General features: G+C 32.7%; 1 protein-coding gene across 2 annotated transcripts in view; it reads right to left on the reverse strand.

Moving 5' to 3' along the window:
* Positions 1–3952: 3952 nt before the first annotated feature.
* SYCP1 (synaptonemal complex protein 1) overlaps positions 3953–23190 on the reverse strand; it is a gene marked incomplete at both ends in the record, with an annotated part of 153453 nt that continues 134215 nt past the window's right edge. For both annotated transcript variants that reach the window (XM_082832354.1, XM_082832353.1), the window contains 5 exons: positions 3953–4090; positions 4197–4286; positions 12001–12144; positions 19003–19182; positions 22864–22923. In XM_082832354.1, coding sequence (XP_082688480.1) covers positions 3953–4090; positions 4197–4286; positions 12001–12144; positions 19003–19182; positions 22864–22923 — 612 coding nt within the window. The remainder of the gene's footprint in view (positions 4091–4196; positions 4287–12000; positions 12145–19002; positions 19183–22863; positions 22924–23190) is intronic.

The following is a 23190-nucleotide window of genomic DNA, read 5'->3' on the forward strand; positions in this document are numbered from 1 at the left end:
TTGTTCATTAATGCTAGTTAAAATTATTTTTACAATATTTTTTGTGAGGTTTTTTTTTTTTTTTTTGATGAGGTTACCACAAATGAGTGCACTGATCCCTAAACTTAGAATGATAAATTATTTTTCTTACTCTGGTGTTTTTCAGGAATTGCCTCAAAGTAAAAACAATAGCATTAGTCTTAAGTTTTATTCTGGATTTGGTTGTCAAAACTGACTCTCCAAATCTCAAAACAGAAGACACAAATATAGGCTACTATAACAATATACGAAATTTTAGGAAATTTTATGGAAATTTTATGTTTTTCTAATTTCCAATATTTGATCTTATTTTTATTTTTTAAATTAATTTTTATTGGAGTATAGTTGCTTTACAATGTTGTATTAATTTCTGATCTTATTTTTAAATCATGTATTAAACATTTTGATTCTGAAGTCTTACTATAAGAATCATCAGTATGGTATATGTAAGTTTTTCTTAAATATATATTAAATTTTTATTTAATCAATTCAACAAATACTGAGTACCTACAATGGGTCAGGCATTGTTCTAAGTACTCAGGATGCATCAATAAACAAAGCAGACAAAAATCCCTGTCTTTGTGAAGTTTACATTCTAGTGAGTGAAGACAATGAATAATAAACATACTAAGTGAGGTATATAGTGTGTTAGATTATATGTGCCATGGGGAGAAAAAGAGTAGTGTAAGGGGAATCAGAAGTACTGGAGAGAGGGGAAAGTTTCCGAGAAAGAAGCATGCCCAGCATGCTCAAAAACAGCAAGAAGCAATCTTTCAAAACTTAAGAGCCTAACTCATCTTTTTAAATTAAAAGCAAGGAAGAACAATATTTGAAAATTTAAAGAGTGCAAACTAATTGTGACAGACTGGCTAGTTGTTGACCTGACCCCCTTCCCTGATCTCCTGAGACATAACTAGAAATGGATCACAGTCTGTCTTGAAATTAGGTGTGGCCATGTGATTTGGTTCCAGAAAGTAGAATGTGGGTGGAAGTGATGTACATCTATTTCAGACCTGGGTCATTAAAAACTTCCCACATGGATCCTCCATGGTATTTCCCCTTTTGCAACAACCTTGGAAGCAAGTTGTTGAAGATGGCAGAGCTAGAAGTTGGAAGGAGCCAGCGTTCCTAAATCACCACCTGGAGAAATGCTGCTTACTAAATAGTAGCATTTAAGTGAGAAGTTGATGATTAGCCAGAGAAGCTAGTGTTAACTAATATACAAGTCTTGTTTTATTTTAAAATGTTTGAAAATATATAGTAGCTTCAAATGTGAAATATCATGTCATCAAGACTAATAATCCTCCAAAGAAAATACTTGCTCAGGAGACTAATTATAAAGTTCCAATTAAAGTTTCTAGATCAAAAGCTAGAAATCCTAAGACTATATCCAGTTTTCAGAGTACAGTTACAGGCACACAAATTGAAGGAGGAACATAATTTCCATAATGTTATATAGCATTTCCATTTTTTCCTGGGTAGTCTTTCCTACAAACACATTTCCCCACCATAAGGAAATTAAAATTCTACTATACCAAAATTGTTATAGACAACTATAAGACTATTTTTATCCATTTGCCAATTGTTTTTATAAAGTTCATTCACTCCCTTACTTTATTAGATGAGTCTTTCATACCTACTCTTCTCTTCACAACTTGCAACACTTTCCCCTCCACCTTCATTCTCAGTGGATGATCTTAATTCTCACTTCACTTAAGAAAATTGAAGCTATGAAACCAGAAGTTCTACAAACTCCCATCCACCATCATGTTGTGATATATATGTTTCCTTTTCCCTTGTTACTATGGTAGAATTGTCCATTCTCCTAGCTAAGGCCCAGCACTTTAATCTTCCACCAGATTCCATTCCTCTTGCCTATTTATTATAGGACATTCTACTTAAAAAAAAAAATCTTCTTTCTCTTCGGCATCATCATTTCCCATCATCCTGAATCTTTCCTTAATTATTTAAACTTGCTATTAATTCTTACATCTTTTAAAAAAGAATCTTCTCTTGACCCACTTCCATTTCAAGTAGCTATTTCATTTATCTTCTTCCCTTTTAAGGTATAACTTCTTAGTTTTCTTACTCTTAATGAAGATAACTGTCTCCACTTTTTTCGTTCCATTCTTTCCTTAACCACCCCCTCCAATCGAACTCCACTTCACTGAAACTGCCATTGTTAAGATCACCAAAGTCCTCCCCATTAATAACACATTAATCAATTTTATCTCTGAGCAGTATTTAACACAATTTATCACTCCCTTCTTCTTTGAAATACCTTCTTGCTAGACTTCAGTATTACCCTTGCTAAATCTTTTATGGTTCCTTCTCATCTCTGATCTCTTCTCTTTTCTAGGTACAGTCACTCTCATAATTGTACATGTTCTCAACCACTCTGATAGCTTTAAATATGCTGTTGACTCCCAAATTTATATCACTCTCCTGGATCTGTCTCTAAGCCTACTTACCATCTCTGTTTGGATGTCTAATATACATTTTAGACCAAATATGTCCAAAATTACATTGCTCAGGCCAAAAATATTGACATTATCCTTGGCCTTTTCTTTTTTTTTTATCACATCCCACATCTAATCTTAAAAATAGATCCAGAAGTTGACCTCTTTACTCCTCTACTGCTCTCAGCTTTGTTCACACCACTACCATCTCTCATATGTATTATTAAAATAACCTGTTTTCCTGTTTTAACCTTTTGTCCTCTTTTCAAAATCTGTTCTCAATATAGCAGTCAGAAAGATCCTTATTTTAAAACATGAGTCAGATCACAGTTTTCTTTGCTCAGAAATATCTGCTAATTTCACATCTTATTCAGAGTAAAAGCCAAAGTTCTTACAGTAGCCTATAAGCATTACATAATCTGCCCACCCAAACTCCCTATCCTGTTAAATACCAGGCCTTTTCTCCTTATACTCTTCTTTTGCTCATTATCCTCTACCCACACTGGCCTCCTTGCTGTTTCCCAGATACACTAAGCACACCTCCACCTCTGGGCCTTTATACTTTTTGTTCCTTTTATCAGGAATGTTCTCCTCAAGATAGCCACAGGCTTACTAGTTATTCATCAGATCTTCAAATGTCATTGCACTGAGGGCCACTCTACATAAAATTTCAACCCTCTTCAATACTCCCTAATACTCTTACCTGTTTTATTTCTCCTTAGCAATTATCATTAACTAATATACTATGTGTTTTGCTTATATAGTTTATTTATTGTCTATTTTCCCCATTAAAATGTAAGCTCTAGAAGAAGAGAGGGCTTATTTTTGTTTCATTCATTCTTATATCCCCAGTATCTAGAACTGTGCTTAATTCTTAGCAGATATTCAATAAATATTTGCCGAATGAATGTTGAATAAATGAAGTATTTTAGGTAGTCATACTGGTGGAGCCTTTTTTCCCACAACTTAAAGCCATTTGTCAATTTTATAAATAGATAAATCAAAGCTGCTTTAGAACCGTGAAACTTAAATGCCCTCAAGATTTTAAAAATAAATAATATTAGCAAAATTATAATAATTAGCTGTTCAGATGACCTCACAGAATCAATGAGAAGTATTTTCATCTAAAATATTTTAATAGTAAAGAAAAAATAGTAAATCTCAGTGTTCCTAGTGTTCAATGGACAACTTTACAGGTGTGAAAACTTAGCCAAAACAGCTTTCATGAATACAAGAAAAGGTAAAACCAAAATATAATCATCTAATTATCTGAATAGAATTACAAGTTTTTAAGTAACATGTGGTTATCTCCCATTTAGGCCAAAATATTAAAATATAAAGAAACAAATTATTTATGAAAATATCAAAAAAGTCTCAATTTCAGAAAATGTTTGGCTCTGTAGAAAATAAGAATAAAAAAATTAACTATAAATTTGCTGTTATTTAGGCTCCTTAATCACACTGATTTTCTGAAATTAAACAAATAGCTTTCCTGCTTCCTTTAGTTTTTGTTTCCTATCCATTTTAGCAATTATAGCCCAAGGGTCCTCCTGCATTTTCCTCATAGCTCCGAGCTTCCGCGTACATCCAGTGGTTGTTAGAGATGAAGGAGTCTGAATAGGAAATAAATAAAATCATAATATGTTTAACTAAAAAAAAAAAAAAAGAATTAAATCCAGCTTTTGAAATTTGCTTTCTGAAATAAAATTTTAAAACTACCTTTTTTGGTGTTCTGACACAAAATTGAGAAATTGGTGGATTCTTCTTCTTGTATAGTTTTTTCAATGTCTCTTCCTCTGAAACCATGCTCTTAAAGAGAAATATAAAAATATAATTTGGAGGCTGCCACCATTAATATTATATTATTAAATTTTTGTCTACATCCCACATATGAGAAGGAGATGGAGGAGTACAAGGAGGGAGAATAAAAGAGGAGAGAGGGGAAAGGAAAAGAAGAGGAAAAAAATAAAAAAGACTGAAGAAAGAAGACAATGACAAAATAAATCTTCAATCTGTCAAACAAGGACCTAGATTTTGATTCTATTAACTATATACCTAAAAGGTTATGTGGAATACAAGATGTGTATGAATAGTGTTTTTCTACTGATTTCTATTTCTGTTTCAGAGTCTTCATACTATGACTTTTCCCACCCCTTCTCCCAACCTACATAGTTAAATACACTTAGGCCTTATAATAAGCATTCATAATCCTATAAAAATTATAAATGTTGTCAATTATCAATTTATGAATATTTTCCCAAATAATAATAGCTAACACTTATTCAGTATTTTCTTTATGTCAGGCACTACTTTAAGCACTTTGCATATTTTAATTAGTTTTAATCCTCACAACATTTTTATGACACACAAATACTATTATTATCCCCATTTTAAAGGTGAAGAACTGAGACACACAAATATTAAGTAACTTGCCCAAGACTATACAGCTAGTAAGATGTGGAGCCAGGATTCAAATCCAGGTAGGCTGGCTCCAGAATCCATTTCCTTAATGAATATGCTACATAAATTTAGTCAGGTAAGCAATCAGTTCACATTATCTTTTCCTGCTCATTAAAGTCACACTTAACACAAATTTCAGAAGCTTCATGGATGAAAATATTCAGCCATTTTCATGAATTCTAAGATTTCAGCAGAATTCACTTAGTCACAAAGAGCTGACCTTTCAGATACACTCAAATCAGTATGCACCAACTGACCAACTTAGAAAAGATAAATTATCTTAAAAATCATATCGTAAACTATCATTAAAATTTTGCTTACTGTATGGTAACTGTATGTTCACTAATGGCTGCCTATATAAAAAGAATAAATTAACCTAATTTAAAACAACAAAAACTTGTCTGTCCTTATAACTCTGTTGCATTCATCTTTTATGTGCTTATTGGGCACTTGTATATCTCCTTTGGAGAAATGTCTGGTCAAGTCCTTTGCCCATTTTTCAACTGGCTTGTTTTTTGTCATTGAGTTACGGGAGTTCCTTATGTATTCTGGATATTAATCTCTTGTCAGATATATGATTTGCAAATATTTTCTCCCAATCTTTAACCTTTTCACTTTCTTAATAGAGTCCTTTGATGCATTTAAGTCCTTAATTTTGATGAAGTCCAATTTACCTATTTTTTTCTCTTTTTTGCCTGTGCTTTGGTGTCATGATATCCATGAAGTCCTTGCCATTCAATGTCATGAAGATTTTCCCAATGTTCTTCTAAGAGTTTCATAGTTTTAGTCCTTATGATTAGGTCTTTGATTCATTCTGAGTCAGTTTTTGTATATGGTGTAAGGTAAGAGTCCAACTTCATTTTCTTGCATGTGGACATCCAGTTTTCCTAGTACCATTTGTTGAAAAAACTGTCCTTTCCCCACTGAATGATCTTGGCACTCTTGTCAAAACTCAACTGATTATATATGTGAAGATTTATTTCTGGGCTCTGTTTTTTATTACATCGGTGTATATATTTGTCTTTATGCCGGTACTATACTATTTCAATTACTAGCTTTGTAGTAAATTTCAAAGTCAAGAACTGTGAGTCCTCCAATGTTGTCTTTCTTTTTCAAGATTGCTTTAGCTATCTGGGGCCCCTTGCAAATCTGGATAAATGTATCGAATTTTCCATTTCTGCCAAAAAAGCTGTTGGAAATTTAATAGGGAACATGTTAAATATGTACACTGCTTTTGGTAGTATTGACATCTTAACAATGTTAAGTCTTCCTATCCATGAACACAGAATTATTTTTCTTTATTTTTAAGTCTTTCAGCAATGTTTTGTAATTTTCAGTGTATGAGTATTTTACTTTGTTGGCTAGATTTGTTCTTAAGTATTTAATTCTTTTTAATGGTATAGTAAATAAAATTGTTTTCTTAATTTCCTTTTTGGATTATTCATTGTTGGTGTATAGAAACATAACTGATTTTCATATGTTGATCTTATACCTTTCAACATTGCTGAATTTATCTATTAGGTCTAGAAGCTTTCTTGTTTAGGCTTTGTGATTTTCCATGTATAGATATGATCATGTCACCTGCAAATTAGAGGCAGTTTTACCTCTTTTTTACATTTGCATGCCTTTTGTTTTTTGTATTTGTCTAATAGTTAAAAGCCATGGCTAGAACTTCCAGTACAATGCTGACTAACATTGGTGAAAGTGGGCATCCTTGTCTTATTCTTAATCTTAGGGGGAAAGCTTTCAGTCTTTCACCATTGAGTATGATGTTAGCTTTGGTTTTCATTCATACCCTTTATCATGTTGAGGAATTTTCCCTCTGTCCTAGCTTTATGAATTTTTATAATGTCAATTGAGACAATCATTTGCAATATTTTTTCCTTTGTTCTATTAATGTGGTGTATTATATTGATTTTCTTATATTGAACCACTCTGGCATTTCTTGGATAAGTCTCATTGGTCATGGTAAATGATCCATTTACTATGCTGCTGGATTTGATTTGCTAATATTTTGTTGAGGATTTTTGCATCTACGTTCAGAAAGAATAATGGTCTACAATTTTCCTTTCTTGTGATGTCTTCATCTGGCTTTGGTATCAAGGTAATGCTGGCCTTATTGAATGAGTTACAAAGTGTTCTCCCTTCAATTTTCTGGAAGACTTTGAGAAGGATTGGTGTTAAGTCTTTAAATATTTGGTAGAATCCATCGATAAAGCTATCTGGTCGAGGACTTTTCTTTGTTGGGAGTTTTGGATTACTAACTCAGCTCTGATAAGGTTTTCTGTTTCTTCTTGAGCAGATTTAGGTAATTTGTGTATTTCAAGTAGTTTTTCTATTTGTATATTTCTTCTAGTTTATCCAATTTGTTGGCATATAATTATTCACAGTATTATCTATCTCTAAAATGTTGGTAATAACATCTCCAATTATATTTCTGACTTTAGGTATTTGCTTTTGTCAGTCTAGCTAAAGGTTTGTCAATTTAATTGATCTTTTCAAAGAAATAAATTTTGGCTTCATTGATTTTCTGCTGTTTCCTTTTCTCTAATTTGTTTATCTCCACTCTAACCTTATTATTTCCTTCCTCTGTCAGCTTTGGGTTTAGTTTGATCTTCTTTTTCTAGTTCCTTAAGGTATAAAGTTAGTTTATTGATTTCTTTCTTTTTCAATGTAGGAATTTACAGCTATTACATTTCCCTTAGAGCACTGTTTTTTCTGTCTTACGGAAGTTTTGGTGTATTGTGTTTTTCATTTTCATACATCTCTAAGTCAAATTTCCCTTGTGATTTCTTCTCTGATCCATTGGTTGGTTAGAAGTGTGTTAATTTCCACAAGTTTGTGAATTTTCTAATTTTCCTTCTCTTATTGATTTCTAACTTCATCTCTTTGCATTAGCTTTACTTCATATATTTTAAGGGTTTGTTATTAGATGTGTAAATGATTAAAACTCTCATAACTTCCCACTGTATTGAATCTTTTATTAATATATAATGTCCTTATTTGTTTCTTGTACTTTTTGATTTAAAGTCTATTTTGTCAGATATTAGTATAGCCATCCCACCTCCTTTTTGGTTACTATTTGCACATCTTTTTCCATCCTTTCACATTTAACCAATTTAAAGCTAACATGAGTCTCTTTTTGTTTACTAGAGTGTATAATCTGTTTACATTTAAGTAACTACTGATAAGGAGAGACTAACTTTTGCCTTTTTTGATATTCATTTTCTATATGCTTTATAGGTGTTTTGTTTGTTTGTTTTTGGTCACTCATTTCCTCCATTACTCTCTTCTTTTGTGTTTAGGTGACTTTTTTGGTAGTAAAATGTTTTGATTCCCTTCCCATTTTCTTTTGTGTGTATTCTATAGATCATTTTTGTGTTTACCATGGGGATTACATTTAACGACCAAACATTATAGTAACCTAATTTGAATTTATACCAACTTCACTTCAATAGCCTACACAAACTGCTCTTATACAGCTCCATTCTCCTTCTGTTACTGATGTCAAAAATTACATCTTTATATATTGTGTGCCCAACAACATAGATTAAGCATTTGTCTTTTAAATTATGTAGAAGATAAAAAGTGAAGTTAGAAACCAAAATTACAATCATTTCAGCTTTTATAATTTCCAATGTATTTAACTTTATCAGAGATCTTTTCTTTGTCTAGCATACTTTCATTTCAACCTGAACAACTCCCTTCAGCATTTCTTGAAGAGAAGGTCTAGTGACAACTCCCTCAGCTTTTGTTTATCTGGGAATGTCTTAATTTCACTACATTTTTGAAGGACAGTTTTGCTAGATAGCAAATGCTTAGCTGACAATGTTTGTCTTTCAGCACTTTGAATATGTAAACCTACTGACTTCTGGTTCCAAGGTTTCTAATGAGAAATCAGCTGATAATCTTATTGAGGGTAACATATATGATGAGTTGATTCTCTCTTGCTGCTTTCAAGATTCTCTCTGTCTTTTGAATCAACTTATGTTTATCAGGTGGGGAAGGATGGAGGGAAGGGATAGTTAGGGAGTTTCCTATTGACATGTACATACTGCTATACTTAAAAAGGATAACCAACAAGAACCTACTGTATAGCACAGGGGAACAAATATATTATGTATTAAAAAAAAGATTCTCTCTGTCTTTCAACAGTTTGATTATAATGTGTTTTGATGTGAGTCTATTTGAATCTATCCACTTAGAATTCATTGAGGTTCTTGGATTTGTAGATTCATTTACTTCATCAAAATCTGAAAAGTTTTCAGCCATTTCTTCAAACATTCTTTCTTCCCCTTTCTCTCTTCTCTTTCTGGGACTCCCACAATTCATATATTGATTTTTTGATGGTGTCCCACAAGTTTCTGAGGCTCTGTTCACTTTTCTTCATTCCTTTTTTTCTGTGCTTATACTCAATAGTTTATTGTCCTATCTTCAAGTTTACCAATTCTTTCTTTTGCTTACTTATATCTGCTTTTGAATCCCTCTAATACACTTTTCATTTCAATTACTGTACTGTCAATTCCAAGATTTCTTCTTGGTTCCTTTTATAATTTCTATCTCTTTATTGCTATTCTCATTTTATTCATACATTTTTTCTGTTTTTGTCTATGTCTTCCTTTAGCTCTTTGAACATCTTTAAGATGGTTGTTTTTAAAGTCTTTGTCTAGTAAGTCCAATATCTGAGCTTCCTCTGGACATTTTCTGTTGATTTGTTTTGTTCCTTTGATAGGCTATACTTTCCTTTTCTTCATATGCCTTGTGATTTTGTTGTTGTTGTTGTTGAAAACTAGCCACTTTAATCTTATAATTTGATACATCTGCAAATCAGATTCTTCCCCTTCCCCAGGGTTTACTGTTTATTTATTTAGATTTGTTTTGCTTTTTGTTTTACTATTAAAAGTATCTCTGTGCATTGGATAAGCCTGTGGTGAAAATTTGAGATCTTCCTGGTTTTTTTCCTGAGCCTGTGTCTTTCCCTGGGCATGGCTTTCTAAATGCCCTGTAAATGTGATTGATTTTGAATGTTCTAATGCTTGAACATCTGGCTCTCCAAAGAGGGAAAAAAAGAGAGAGATAAAAGTGCAGTTTGTTCTTCTGGAAGACAAATCTTCTGGAAGACACTTCAGCCAGTGAGGTTCAAAACAATGGCAGCCAGACTCTGTACCTGTACCTCAGTGATCAGAATCAGCAGTCAGAACACTGAACCTTGATCTTCGGAGGACAAGGTCCTTATTGTTCACCCTGGTTCCAGCAAGACATGAGCATGGCCCTACCACATGGTTATAGGTTGAGTGATAGGTAGCCATTACCACTTTTAAGGCTGAAATTGACCAAAATTAACCATAACTTACCAGCCAAGTTTCCCTCTGGAAGTTGCAAGCATTCAAATAGTCTTTAGAGTTCCAAAATAAATTACTTCAGACAGTTTCTACCAGTACCATTGTTGTCTAGGTGGAGAAATGGGTTCCTGGCACTTCCTACTCCACTATCTTCTCTAAGGTCATTCTAGACAATACATTTTTAAATCTTACTTTTTATAATAATTTGAATGTTCACCAAAATTTAAATGCAACAGCTAAGAAAATTACAAAAATAACTAACTTCAAGTGATAATTATAACAAATAAAGCCCACTATGAAATATCTTTAGACTAGTTTAAACTGTAAAAAATAAAATAAAAATAAATAAAATACTGTAGTATGTTTATTGTGTTACAAAGTTGTGATGCTCCTTTTAAAAATGAAATGAAATCATGAATCATTCTGAATCTCAGATAAGCTAAGAAACTAGCCTAAATTCACACTACTAGAAAAACAGTATGAATTCTAGTCCTGGAATATCTAATTCCATAGCTCATGCTCTTTCTAATAATTCTCATTACATTCTTTTAATATCTGGACTTCAGTTTGAACTGGCAGTCATTATGTACAATGACATACATAGGCTATGGAGCTAGACTGTTGGTGTTCAAATTTTGGCTCCATGCCTTACTAGTTATATGACCTTAGGCAATGTAACAGTGTGACTCAGTTTCCTCATCTGTAAAATGAGAATAACAACCCTGTCTCTACTTCTAAAGCATGAGATTGTTTCAAGAAATAACTGAAGTAATCTGTGTAAAGTCTTTACAATAGTGCCTGGTTCACATTTTAATCATTAAAATACTAATCATTATCTACAAAACAAAGAGATACTAGAGTAGGGATTTTCTATAAGTTAACTTCAATAATTACAATTTTAAGACTTCAGCTACTCATTATTCCAGAACAAATGAAAGTAGAGGATCCCAAAACTGTATAAAAGCTTGAAGGATCTCATAGCTATGAGTTGGAATAATGAAACAAATGAGTTTAGCTGGAATTTTGTAATTAAGAATCTTTGGTGAATTGCTCCATTTCGTGTAATAAGGTTTATCTGATTTTAAATCAAATGAGTATAAGTTTAATTATTCTCAATAAATCATTATTATGCCTTAAGAAAATACTGATACGTGTTAATATACTGATAGTAGGGAGTAAATGATGATACAAACTGCTAGGGGAACTATCCTCCTTAAACATGTCATCTTTAACACATTAGCCCATTAAGAATCATAGAAATGTAATAGTTTTCAACCAATACCTTGATATAAATTTCAACCAATAAGTGGTATAAAATAAAAGAACATGTATAATATGCAAAATCAAGAGGGGTCTTGAATAACAAATTTGGCTGCAGCAAGATTAAAGATATTCACCTAGCCTTTCTTTAAAAAAAAAAAAAGGAAAAGAAATAACACTCTTCTGGAAAACAAGAGGGTTAGTCCTCTCATATGACAACTATGTTATATCAAGTATTTCAAAATGTCATTGTTTTCTGAAGTTTATGGCAATTTTTTTAACCCTAATTTCTTTAAAATGCTGCAAAAGTAGAGGGTTCTGTGTTATAGTAGAGTTCTACTTTTTTTCAGTATTGCAATATAGATACTATGCATATATATTATACATATACATCAAGAAATAATATAGAAATATAATAATGTAAACAAATAATAAATGCTGATTATTTGTAATAAGTTTACCAAAAGATCAGTAGTTTCTGAACTATCTGAATTAATATCAAAATCGAAGACCATTTTTCTCTTTTTACTACTTTCTTCAGTGGGTACATTCTTGTTTTCTCTTTGCTGAATTTTTAGTTTCGTTGGTGTCTTCACAGTATATGCCTATTCAAAAAGAAAAACAATACGTTATCCCATCAAATAAAACATATATTACTAATAAACGCAAGTTGAGGTTTTAGCAATCAATAATAACTCTCCATTATTATTGACATGTATATGAAGTAGAAATTTTGGATAAGAATTTAATTCAGAAGTTTTTGAAAAAAATCATGGGGGAGAGAGAAGGAGAAAGAGAGGGAGGGGCAGAGAAAGAGAGAGAAAAGAGGCACTCCAGCTTCAGCAGTCAACAATCTTAAGAGAGACTTTAATTTTTCTAACAATGATTAAGACCCAAGACCTGAAATCTTTTCTCACTCCATAGAAATACTTACTGATTTATTTGACAAAAAGTTTGCTTATGTTTTGTTGATAAAGTAATTCCATTAGTCAATGTTTAGTATTCCATATTACCCTGTAATATGTAATATGTAAGTTTTATAATTTTTAAAAAGTATCTTTAAAAAGTAAGGGCACTGATATCAGCAAAAATGGCAGAATAAGGAGCTCCAAAAATATGCTCTTCCACAAAGCAACAAAAATGCTGGTAAAGGTGGTCAGAATCAGCTTGTTTAGAACTATGGAAATTAACAAAAAGCTTGCAACAACCTGGAGAGTTTTTTGTTGTTGTTAATGGCTGAACTTCTGTAAGAAGAGCAAAATTAGCAGTATCTTAACTTTTCCTCATCTCATCCCCTGCTCTCTAGCTCTGTGGTACCCTTAAAAAGTAATAGCCCACATTCCTGGTCCAGCCTGGCAGCCACTGGACACAGCAAAACAGAACTGGGAGCTCTTTCAAAGTTTTATTCCCAAAAAGTTGTCATTATTTGACCTGCCTAGTGGTTCTCTGGATGATTTCATTTACAGGACTGTTGGTATTTGATCCAACTCAGAGCTCACTCAGTTAAAAAAAAAAAAAAAAAACTTTCTCCTTGATGTGTGTAGGGTAGGGAATAATATTTGTCAAAAACAATTAAAGACAAGTGTTTTAACTTTGCAGCTCCCTGAGGCAATGATTAACAGTTGGGTGAATGACAGACTAACCAAAAACCTTAAAAGGACAGCTAGGAAATAAGATGTCCACAAGGGGCTTTGAAAAACTCTGAAATATTCCTGGAAGTACAGAAAGCCATGCTCACAGACAGGGCTGTAAGCACAGGAAAGACATGAGAAGGCCCTAAGCTCTTACCTGTGGCTCATCTTGAAGGTCTGCAAAAGCAGAAACTGAAAGCTAAGGCAGAGTTTTCTACTCTCTGGCTGAGTGTTGAAAGCATGCCTTAACACTAACTTAATAGTCCTTTGGCAAAGATTGTGAAATTTATTGATCCAGGTATTTAAGGAAATCTCTATTAAAACATTAGCTGAACATTAAGCTAACCAGTAGAGACTTTAGTGGCACTCAAAGAATACAAACTTTACAGAATTAATTTAGAAAAATCACTAAACAAACAATAAAAACTATGACAAGCAGAAACAACAAACCTTGAGGAGAAGGGAGAATCTGGTTTCCAGATTTGTCACTTACATTATTTTTAATGTTCAGATTTCAAGAGAAAATTATAAGCTGTGCAAATAAGAAATAATGGCCCATACATGTGTGAGGAAGCAATCAACAGAAACTATCCCTAAGGAAACCTAGTTATTGGACTTCCTAGACAAAGACTTTAAACCAACTATTTTAAACATGTTCAAAGTGAACATATTATAGTAATCTTATAGTCTTATTATAGTAAGAGATAAGAAAAACCATGTCCAAAGAACTAAAGGAAAGTATAAAGACAATGTCAAACCAAATGGAACATCAATAGATGGATAGAAATTATTTTTAAAAGCACCAAATAGAAATTCTGGAGTTGAAAAGTACAATAACTGAAATGAAAAATCACTAAAGAGGCTCAACCTCAGATTTGAGCAGGTAGAGGAAAGAATCCATGAACCTGAAGATAGTTCAACTGATATTATCCAATCTGAGTAACAGAAAGAAGAAAAAAGAAAAATGAAAAGAGCCTCAGAGACTTGTGGGGCACCATCAACCATACCAACATACACATAATGGGAATGAGAGTGGAGGGAATTCCCTGGTGGTCCAATGGTTAGGACTCTGTGCTTCCAGTGCAAGTGGCCTGGGTTCAATCCCTGGTTGGGGAACTAACATCCTGCAAGCCACATGGCACAGCCCCCCCAAAAATAAATATAAAAATAAAAAAAGAATGAGAGCAGAAAGAGAAAGGGCAGAAATAATATTTGAAAAAATGACTGAAAACCTCCCAAATTTGATGTAAACATTAATCTATACATCCAAGAGGCCCAATAAGCTCCAAGGAAGATAAAATCAAAGAGATCCACACCTAGACACCTCATAACCAAAATGTCAAAAAACAAAGAGAAACTTGAAAGTAGCAAGAGACACGGGACTCACCATATACAAGGTATCTTCAATAATATTAATGGCTGGTTTCTCATGAGAAACCAGGGAGTCCATAAAAGATTGACATATCCAAATGCTAAAAGGAACCATTACCAAATAATTCTATATCCAGCAAAACTGTCCTTCAAAAATGAAGGAGAAATTAAGATATTCCTAGATAAACAAAAATTGAGAGAATTTGTCACAAGCAGACCTTCCCCACAAGAAATACTAAAGGCAGTCCTTCAGGCTGAAATGAAAGAACACAAGACTCAAATTCATATGAAGAAATAAAGAGCACCAGAAAAGGACACTGCATAGGTAATCATAAAAGATAGTATAAATATATTTTTGTTTGTAACTCTGTTTTTCCTATCTGATTTTAGACACAGATATATAAAGCAATAATACTGTATCGATGGGCTTAAAATGTATAAATATGTGACTTATGTGACAATGATAGCACAAAAGAAAGAGGGAACAAAGATATATTGGGGCAAAGTTTTTATATACCATTGAAATTACACTGACATTAATTCAAACTAAATTTAAGTTAAGGTGTTAACTGTACTTTTCAGCTAATCACTAAGAAAATTTATTCCAAAAGTATAGTAAAAACCAAAAGGATTAAAGTGGTATACTAGGTAATACCTATTTATCACAAAATAAGACAGTAATGGAAAGGTACAGGAATAACAAGACATAAGACATATAGAAAACAAAGAACAAAATGGTGGACCTAAGTTCTACATTATTAGTAATTACATTAAATGTAAGTCGATTAAACATTCCAATCAAAATGCAGAGATTGTCCGAATGAATGATGGAAAAAATCATGATCCAACTATATGATGTCCACAAAAGACACAATTTAGATTCCATAACATGAATAGGTTGGCAGTAAAAGGGTGATAAAAGATATACCATGCAAATAGTAAACAAAAAGAGCTAATATCAGATAAAATATATACTTAAAAAAAAAGATCAGTAGTGACAAAAGGAACATTTTATAAAGGTAAAAGAATCAATCCATCAAGAAAAGATAATTGGTATGAAGTATACATGCAGCTAACAATATAGGCCCCAACACATGAACCAAAAACTGGGAAAATTATAGATTATTCAACAGTAATAGTAGGAGACTTCCATACCCCCACTTTCAATAATGAAAAGAACAACCAGACATAAGATCAGCAAGGAAATATAATACTTGAACAACACTATAAACCAGCTAGATGGATACTTAGCAGAATCACAAATTTGGAAATACAATGCATTCCTAAATAACCAATGGGTCAAAAAATAAATCACAAGGGAAATTAGAAAGTACTTTGAGATAATGAAAAGGAAAATACAACAGACTTATGGGATACAGTGAAATCACTGCTTAGAGAGAATTTTATAGCTATAAATGTCTACATTAAAAATTATGATGAAGACATGACAATTAAATACAGTATGGTACCCTGAGTTGGATCCTGGAAGAGAAAGAGGACATTAACGGAAAAACTGTGAAATCCAAATCAAGTCTGAAGTCTAGTTAATAGTAATGTACCAATGAATGATTCTTAGTTTTGACAAATGTACATGGTAATGTAAGATGTTAACAATGGTGAAAACTGTGTGAGGAATATAAAGGGATTCTCTGTATTATGTTTGTAACTTTTCCATAGATCTAAAATTAATTGCAAAATAAAACTTCATTTGAAATAAAAAGGTCACCACACCACTAGAATAGCCAAAATAAAAAGATGAAAAATACCATGTGGTGACAAGGATGCACAGCAATCAGAACTCTCATTCACTGGTAGCCAGAATGTACAATATTTGGTACAATAAATTGGTACAATAATTTTTTTAAAAACATGATTGGCAGTGTGATACAATAAGAAATATATATATATATTTGGTCTTTGTCCTTGGTTCCTGACACAACTTCTAAAACCCTTGTATTTCCTGAGTGACAGGGTTGACAGGAGGCATCTTTTGGTATAATATTTGGTCTTTGTCCCCAGTGATGTTGATAGGAGAGTTTTTTGTTATTCATAATGAGCTCCTTTCAACTTACCTGAGTTTATGCTAATGAAATAACTGGTGGTAGGGGGTGCTTCAGGATGATAGCTTCAGGATGGTGGCTGGTTGCCAGGAAGACCAAGGCATGATTAGAAGTTTGGAACCTTTCACCCCACCCCCTGAACTCCTAGGAGGGGAGATGGGTTAAAGACTGAGTTAATCACCAATGGCCGATGATTTAACAAATCATGCCATGTAATGAAACCTCCATAAAACCCCTAAACAATGAGGTTCAGAGAGCTTCCAGGTTGGTAGACACATGGAGGTGTTGGGAGGGTAGCATTCACGGAGAGGCATGGAAGCTTCTGTGCCCCTTTCCCCATACCTTGTGCCCTATGCATTTTTTCTATTTGGCTGTTCCCAAATTGTGTCCTTTATAAAAACTGTTAATAGCAAGTAAAGTAATTTCCTGAGTTCTGTGAGTCATTCTAGCAAATTATTAAACCTGAGAAGGGGGAATTTATAGCCAGTTGGTCAGTAGTACAAGTGGCAAGCCAGAACGGTGTCTAAAATGGAAGCCTTGTGGGACTGAGCCCTTAACTTGTGGGGTCTACATTAACTACATTAACTACAGTGTCAGAAGTGAATCAAATTGCAGGACGCCTAGTTGATGTCTGGAGAACTGGAGAATTGGCTGGTGTGGGAAAAGATACACACACATTTTGTATCAGAGTAAAAACAGCTCAGGCTGTATCTGTTAACATGGAATATATTATGCATAACCCTGTAACCCAGCAATTTCACTTCTATGGACATACCCAACCAAGATGCGTACATGTCAAGCAATACATTTTTATAGCAATGCTATTCATAAAAGTCCACTCTGGAAGCTAACCAAATGTCCATTAACATTATAAGGGATAAATAAGCTGTGGTACAGTCACACCATGAAATACCAAATAAAAATAAAGCAACTTCAAGCAACAATGTGGATGAATCTCATAAACATAATGTTAAGTGGAAAATGTCAAAACAAAAAGAATATGATTCTAATTATAGAAAATGCAAAAACAGGTACATCTAATACTAGAATTTGGGACAGCAGTTGGACTTGGAGGAAGGGCTAGTGACTGGAAGGGGAAACAATCAACTATTCTGAAGTGATAGTAATAGTCTCTTTTAATCTGAGTGCTAGTAATAAGGTTAAGTTTGGTTTGTAAAGATTCATCAAGTTGTATAATTATGATCTGTGCATTTTCTTGCATATATTTCAATAAAAATCTTTTTTAAGTAAGGTCATTCTTCAACAGAGATCATTTCATATTTTGAATAACAGAATAGTAAATACAACAAAATAATTTTATATAAAAGGCTTGCTAAAAAAGAAACTATTCTTTTTTTAAAAATACGATAAAAATAAAATAAAAACAATATATCTTTTTTTAAAAAGCCTCGCTAATCTATGTACTTTACTAATTTTCATAAATTCCACGAGGTGCATAATATTGTATATATAACAGGATATGAGTGTAACTCTTTCTTTTGCTCTGGAATTGTCAACTAAAGCACAAAGCTGGGGGAAAGTGCCAGTAACACATACTCTAAAGAAAGCTACCTATAATTAAGGCCAGCTCCTTCTCTAAGGCTTATTAAAAGGTGGTAGAACAGGCCCAACAATCACCAAATACCTCTCTTATTCCCAGTTATTTTAAGGAAACTGGGAGGTTAAAGCACAAAATTTCCACTTAGGGGGTAAAGACAGGTTGAAATACTCTGCCCCGCGACTCCCAAGACAAGTGAGGATATAACTTTAAAAAGCAGCCTTATAAGAAGGGGATACTGGCATCTCATTCCCTAAATGGATATAAACCTAAGCAGAAAATTTGTTTATCTGTCTTTGTGTCTCCCTGAGCAAAGTAAAAAGAAATTAGAGAGAGATAGATGGCAGAGAGCGGGAAACGGGGAGTCAGAAGTAGAGCATTATGCACCACCATTTAGCATTGAAAGGTTGAATGAATTCCCCATGGATTAAGTGGACATGTCGAAGATAGCTAGCAATGAGCCACCTTGTTAGTGGCACCTGCTCCACAGGGCTGACTGCTAAGTAAAAGACTCCAGCAGCAAGATGATGAGGAGTAAACAGCAAAGGGAGGTAACTGAGGTCATACTGGAAAATGCAAGTCAAAACCAGATTTTGTACATCAGGGTCCTATGCACTGGTGAATACCAGAAAGTGATAAAATTTGCCCAAGATGTCATTAAGTTGTGAACAGTGATAGATTTAAAAAAATGAAACCATTTCGTGCTGGTATAACAAATAATTGAAACTTTAAAGAAAATGGTTTCATGTCTATGTGTGTGATACCAGATATATGGTATGTGATAACAGAGACTTCTTTTTTATAAAAAAAATTACTACTTTCTTAGAAATTTTAGCAACAAACCTTTGGTAATGGTGTAGATAAAGTATTTTTGGCAGATGTCCACAGACAGTCTCTTTTATCTTTTGATTTGCCGTGATCAGCTGATGGGAAGTTTCCAGATTTATTTTGTGAAGGAGCTGCTTTAGAATCAAGTTTCCAACAACTAGTTTCAGGTGTTTCCAATAAAGATGTCCGTGTTTTCTATATTGAACAACAAAAATGAATAAAGTCATCATTAAATGTCATTTTAATTAAAGTACAACAACTAGAAGAAATATCACTGAAATAAACTAGAATTTACCCCCAAATTTAGTATTGATTAGATAACTTTGAATAAATTTCACTTATCTTCTTTGTCACTTTATTTTGCCATTTAAGATGAAAGTGGTATCTGCCCCCTTTGTCTTCACAGAGCTGCTATAAAAACAAGTAAGACATCTCAACTCCCTATTTGACCAAAAGTTGAGAATTCTCCAGAGAAAAATCTCTATTCCTGGTGGCAAAAAAATCTTAATCTGAGGTTCATTCCAACAGCCTAACAGCCAAAGGGCATTCTCTTTTATGCTTTCATATTTTCTCTATCAACTATAAAAATATCAGCTTTTCCTATCCACCAGCTTCATTCCCCTCCAAAAAAAAGAAATAGAGAAGAAAAATTATGAAAGTAAAGAACTAGAGAAATTTTCAGGAAATTTTTCAGGGCAAGATAAAGGTAGCTGATTAGAAGGCACAAACTACTATGTATAAAATAAATAAGCTACAAGGATATAGTGTACAGCACAGAGAATATACCCAATATTTTATAATAACTATAAATGGAGTATAACATTTAAAATTTGTGAATCTCTATGTTGTATACCTGAAACTTATATAATACTGTAAGGAAACTATACCTCAATTTAAAAATAAAATATAAATTTTTAAAAAGGAGCTAAATGAGGTAATTTGAAGGTTTCTTGCCCAGTTCTAGTGATCTCACTTCATTATCCTTTTTCCAATAGGTATGAATTTTGGCAGCATTTTTTCCACAGAGTTGCATTTCTATATCTTTTTCCATAAATATTTCTATATCATAGCTGATAACACAATTTTGATGAAAGCAAATTTTCTTCCGCTCTCTGGACTCATCAGGAGTCATCCTCAAAATCTCCAAAATGTAACTGCTTTCATGGACAAATTTTTCTTACCCAAAAGGACTGAGAATAGCAACTACACCACCCTGTGGTCATATCTTGGAATCTAACATTTCCCTAGTAGCCTAAAAGAAAATGCACCAGCATTCTAGACTACTGAAATAACCCTCTTTGTAATACATCATGAAAATGTATATACTTTCCTACAAGTTACATTCTTTTCTGAATATTACATTTCCAATGATGAATATATACAGAACATTCATGATTTTCTCTGTTGTTCTTTTTAAACAAACATTTATTCGGTATTTCCTATGTGCCAAGCACTATTTTATTTTATTATTATTTTTAATACATCTTTATTGGAGTATAAAGTATACCAGCTTTACAATGGTGTATTAGTTTCTGCTTTATAACAAAGTGAATCAGTTATACATATACATATGTTCCCATATCTCTTCCCTCTTGCATCTCCCTCCCTCCCACCCTCCCTATCCCACCCCTCCAGGCGGTCACAAAGCACCAAGCTGATCTCCCTGCCAAGCACTATTTTAAATGCTTCACAAAGCATTAAATGAGATAATAATCTCATTTAATCTTCATAACAACTTTAGGAAAAAGGTACTATTATCCCTAGGTGATAAAACTGAAGCATGAAGAAATAACATTCCCAACCTCAGAAATGTTTGATAAACCTAATGATTATTACATATAAGGCTTGTGATACTTCAATATTGTTGGAATAAAGCATAGCACACAAAAGTCTATTTAAATCTTTTCATTTCATCATTTTCTCATTATTTGCAATATATATATATCTAGACACCCAGATAAAATATAGGGAATTATCTAATCTACTTGATAACATACATAAATAATAGACATGTTACTGGAATTATACATGAATCAAAACAACTCTATAAGAATATGTGATATATACTTTCATAATATGAACACATTCTATATTTAGAAATAAATATTGGAGTTTAACCAATTTATCATCTTCATCAGACACTTCGCTTAGACTATATCTAACCCTCCTGGCTAATTTTAATATAACAATAATTTCTCCAAATATAATGTTTTCAAATATCTATCACAGTGTCCGGACATATGAAGCACCTAATATTCACTCACAGGTGCAATATTTCTTTCTTTCTTCTCTTTGAACCCAAATGTAACAAAATTATATCACTGTCTATACAAAAAAACTGAATATTGTTGTTTGGTATAGACAAACAACATACTCTTATGTTAAACAAACATATACAAACAATATACAAACAAACAAGACAAACAATATACTCTGTTACTTTCAGTTTATAGTTAAAGCAACTTCTGTAGGGACTTAGGAGATTACATCACTGCGTATAAGGAATATTTAATCATTTTAACTAAAATTTGCAATAAAACTCTTCTGTAATAATTCTATATTACCAACTGGATTAGAAGCTGAATATAACCTCCCTTTCTCATACCTGATGCTCCCTTCTATGTACAGGGAACATTCTTAACTTCTCTCTGCTTTCTTAGAGAAACAGCAATGACTTAATGGGATTGTTGAATATGAAAGGAGTAACGGGGGACATATAGTTCAGCCCCTTCCTTACTCCTCCTCTTGGGTACCAGAAGAAGCACACATTCTACTCTATGCCATACATTTTACAAGAGCAGGCCATTCAAGTAGGTACACTTGTCCCAGTCTAGCTCTACCTGTGATTGGGTAGATAAACTTGTTTAATTTAGGATTTCAGGATTAAGAAATCCTGTTGCCTTCAAATATAAGCCACACTGTCCAATGTTATTTGTCAATAATAAAGATATTATGTTGATTTTCACTGCCTTTCTCAGTTGGCTTAGACTTAAGAGAGCAAGATGTCATTTATTTAGCCCTCTCAAACCTCAAAATTAAACACAATCTAAACATGAGCTTTAGAATTTTTAATTGAAATATTTTCCCCCAATGTTGGAAATTTCTCAAGAAACACAGAAGTACCTAACTAATTTAATGCTATAATAAAAACTATAAAAGAATAAAATCTCTAAATTTCCAAATGACAAATGCTTTGAAATTTTTTAGCTAATGCTTTTGAATTAATAAATAGAAAGAAACAATTTTGGAAATGAAATTGTGTGATATATATATATATTTAATTTTTATTGGGGTATAGTTGATTTACAATGTTGTATTAGTTTCAGGGGTACAGCAAAGTGAATCTGTTATACATATACATATATCCAGTCTTTTTTAGATTCTTTTCCCATATCGGCCATTACAGAGTATTGAATAGAGTTCCCTGTGCTATACCATAGGTCCTTATTAGTTATGTATTTTTATATAGCAGTGGGTATATATGTCAATCCCAATCTTCCAATTTATCCCTCCCTCACCCTTTACCCCTTAGTAACCATAAGTTTATTTTCTACATCTGTAACTCTATTTCTGTTTTGTAGGTAAGTTCATTTGTAGATTCCACATATAAGCAATATCATATGATACTTGTCTTTCTCTGTCTGACTTAACCTCACTTAGCATGATAATCTCTAGGTCCATCCATGTTCCAGCAAATGGCATTATTTTGTTCTTTTTAATGGCTGAGTAATATTCCATTGTATATATGTACCACATCTTCTGTGTGATATATTTTTGATGTTATTTTCCCATTTATGAACAAAAAAATTTACTAAGTAGATGTTAGAAAGTGAAATGGTTATAAAGAAATCTATGAGAGTTATATAAAACTCTTACCTTGTCTTTTTTTTCTTTGAGAGTAACTGTGTTTTCTTTTGCCTCTCTTTTGAGGTTTGCCTATTAAAAATGAATATCAAGTACATACAATGTAGTCATTACTATTATAAAAAATTACTGTTCCTATTATCAAATCTTTCCTAAGAAGTATTAACAAAGAATACTGCCTTCTAAATCTTATAAAATAATGAAAAGAAAAACAAATTAGTTCCTTTCTACAAAGGTATGTTATTTGATTTTGATTATCTTTTTTAAAAATTCTGATCTGTCAGTAGTTATCTGTGGACTCATTAAGTCCTTTAAAACACTGAATCTCAGCTTTCTCAT

Source organism: Leucopleurus acutus (genome assembly GCF_964270905.1).
Source record: "Leucopleurus acutus genome assembly, chromosome: 2".
Lineage (NCBI taxonomy): Eukaryota > Metazoa > Chordata > Mammalia > Artiodactyla > Delphinidae > Leucopleurus > Leucopleurus acutus.